The sequence below is a fragment of the Puccinia triticina genome, chromosome 9A (genome assembly GCF_026914185.1).
Source record: "Puccinia triticina chromosome 9A, complete sequence".
In the NCBI taxonomy this organism is placed as follows: Eukaryota; Fungi; Basidiomycota; class Pucciniomycetes; order Pucciniales; family Pucciniaceae; genus Puccinia; species Puccinia triticina.
The window spans coordinates 3,747,619-3,750,450 of record NC_070566.1 but is presented as its reverse complement, the minus strand read 5'-3'; the positions used below and the strand labels follow the sequence as shown (position 1 = coordinate 3,750,450).

General features: G+C 43.3%; 1 protein-coding gene across 1 annotated transcript; it reads left to right on the top strand.

The window, feature by feature from the left end:
- Positions 1 to 308: 308 nt before the first annotated feature.
- Positions 309 to 1,571, top strand: PtA15_9A372 (uncharacterized protein; the record flags this gene model as incomplete). The annotated part of the gene is made up of 5 exons (XM_053172573.1): positions 309 to 566; positions 663 to 754; positions 820 to 950; positions 1,041 to 1,103; positions 1,168 to 1,571. The coding sequence occupies 5 exons, from the start codon at positions 309 to 311 to the stop codon at positions 1,569 to 1,571; spliced, it is 948 nt and encodes a 315-aa protein (XP_053023800.1).
- Positions 1,572 to 2,832: the final 1,261 nt, after the last annotated feature.

The following is a 2,832-nucleotide window of genomic DNA, read 5'->3' as shown; positions in this document are numbered from 1 at the left end:
TGCTGTCAGGCAAAACTTGGGCATTGGATGTAAGTTCCTGCTTTGAAGGGTCCCTGCGGGACGGTGTGCCCCCCTTCAATTACAGAGGGACTTAGTTAAGTTAGATATACATATACGAACTGATCCTCACAAGAAATGGGAGGAAGTGGTTTCATCATTGCCTCCGACTTTCTTGAAACTTTTGCTTGCGTGGATGAGTTGTTTCAAGTTTCAATGTGTTTGGTCCTCTTGAGCTCGAATCCAAGCACCTCTTAGAGGACCCAGTCTGAAGGCAAGTCGTCCAACAATTTATACACATCTAACATCCGATGTTTACCATGTCTTGCCTCGTGCTGGTATTGGCAGTCTTAACATTCGCAAAAGGTGTAAACCTCACAGGCGATCTATATGACTTGCTCAACAATGCTCCGCTTTTCGGCGACCGCTACTTCCATCTATACAAAAGGCCCGAACACATTAAGGAGATAGAAACACTTAGAAGAGTCCAAGAGGCTACTCCCCATCCTGGTTTAAAATATTTCCAGCCTTATGTCAAAGGGAAGACACTGATTGTTCTTGACGATTTCGTGAGTCGATCATCATGCCCCTTTCAGAAATTTACACATTGAGAAAAGTCACTAATCACAAAACAATCTATGGATGTCACAACCCCACGTCTAAAGGGGGTACTACTCCAGATCCCACGTCTAGATTATTCAAGCGCCGAAACACTCCTGAAAGATTTGGCCGCAAACAAGAATAATGAAGTTTGGCTGTACACTGCAAGAGGTGAAGGGCCCCTTATTGAGGCCTACAAAAAGATTCCTGGAATCAACATAGCCGCAGAGTACGGGACGGTACTGTATCTAACGCAATCGTTGGGCCTAAGATCGAGATAGTAGTTCAGGACATGAAGGACGAGGTTTCATTAGATATTGGAATGTACATGAAGTTCCTAATTGAAGGCAGATGTATGTTGGTCCCATTGTAGGGTCTACACCGGCGGCAATAATTCAAGCTAACACCAATGCTAAATCCTTATCTATTTGTTACCCTCTCAGCATTTGCTAAGATGACAAAGCTCGATTCGAAGAACGTGTTAGCATACTTCTATGACACGAAAAGTGAGTCAACAGTGCATGCAAATACTCTCTGGAGTATCTATTGAACTGTTGATATCCGTTACAGCCGTTGAAGAGTTTGACCCGATGGCTGCTAAAATACGCAAGGACCTAGCCGATGAATCCGCCGACTACGAGCTCATACGAGACAATGTGAAAAGTGTTGTGGAAATTAAGCACATAGAAGCCAATAAAGGAAATTCTGTCGACTGGTTGCTGGGTACTGGTTGGTACACAAAAGGAGTCGCAATTGGCAATCCCACAAATAGCGATGGCATGTTCAGAGCGATGAATCATGCTAATCAGGGCACTGGTGATTCATTTCACTCTGTGGTTGTCACTGAAGATTTGATGCGACAAACCTCTGCGAAATATACATTGCGAGACTTCCACAAGGCTCACAAGCTTCTCAGGGAACTCATACCGTCGAGATGGGATAAAATTAAAGCAATAATTTCGATAATAGAATAAAACCAGTTCCTTTCTTGTTAATTTTGGGTTGGCCGCTTGTGATTTTCATGTTTATATTCCAATATATAGGGGGTTTCAAAGTAGACCTGCGCGTGCATGCAGGTCACTTTGCATAACCCAGTTTTGCGGGGAGACTGCAAGTCAACGTTCAACATTTGGGGCCTGTACCATAGGGCATGAAAATTGAAATTTTCCAAATTTATTTGCCTCAAAATTTCTTGGGACAAAAACTGAGCCTGGCAGAAATGTAGGCTGGAGCCCAAATGTGAAGAATTTCTACATTTGGACCCTCCGCTAGTTTTCAATTTGTGTGTACAGGGCAAAAAAAGTTGAAATTTTTCAAAATTGAGGCCCATGGTACAGGCCCTTGAGTTGAACGCCAGCTTGCCTTGCCTTGCAAGTTGCATGCGCGGGTCTACTTTGAAACCTAACTTAGCTAATTCCCTCCTTGGGGGAGCAAAGAGACCTCCAAAGGAGGGACTTACAGGCTATGTCAACCCCACGGCAGTAGAGAATTAGCCCTTTTAGCAGAGACTTTTTTATAATCAATCTGCTGTCTTTGTTTCTGAAGCTTTTTTTCTCCAATTTACATTTCTGGGATGGCTTAAGCTGTCCCCTTCTTTGTCCTATTTTTTCTCATCCTCAACTTGTCTGGTTGAGCTGCAATCATAGTTGTAATATTATGAATTTCAGATTCTGTACAGTGCAAAATGTGGAATGCACAATGAAGTGGACACTTGTCAGTCACAAAAAAGGACTTCATGGGGCACCCAAGGCCCCAAAAAGTTTGTAAAATATGTACAAAAAAATTCCATGATGTTGTGCACATTTTGCTCCCCCAAAATTTTATTACCTGGTGACAAATTGCGCGTCCAGAGAGGATTGAAAAACATCATTTTTCTAATTCTCTACTGCCACGGGGTTGAAATAGCACCATAAGTCCCTCCTTTGGAGGATCCCTACGGGACAGTGTCCCCTCTCCAATAGAGGGACTTGGTTAAGTTAGCTTTGAAACCCCTTATCATATATTGTCTTTCCCGAAATTCTTGGACTTTGCACTCAACATTTCATCTATCCATCACATACTGGTTCTTTTTTCCTTGGTTTTTACCTGGGAGTTTTTTCCAGAGTGTTGTGCGAAATCAACTTGTGCATGTCTTTTTTTCATGTCACAGCATGTGACTCTCACCTAGCTTGGAGCATGCCGGAGCCTGTTGTTGGAACCTCAATTTTTGACCTCCGTCCTGCCCACAGCCGGGCC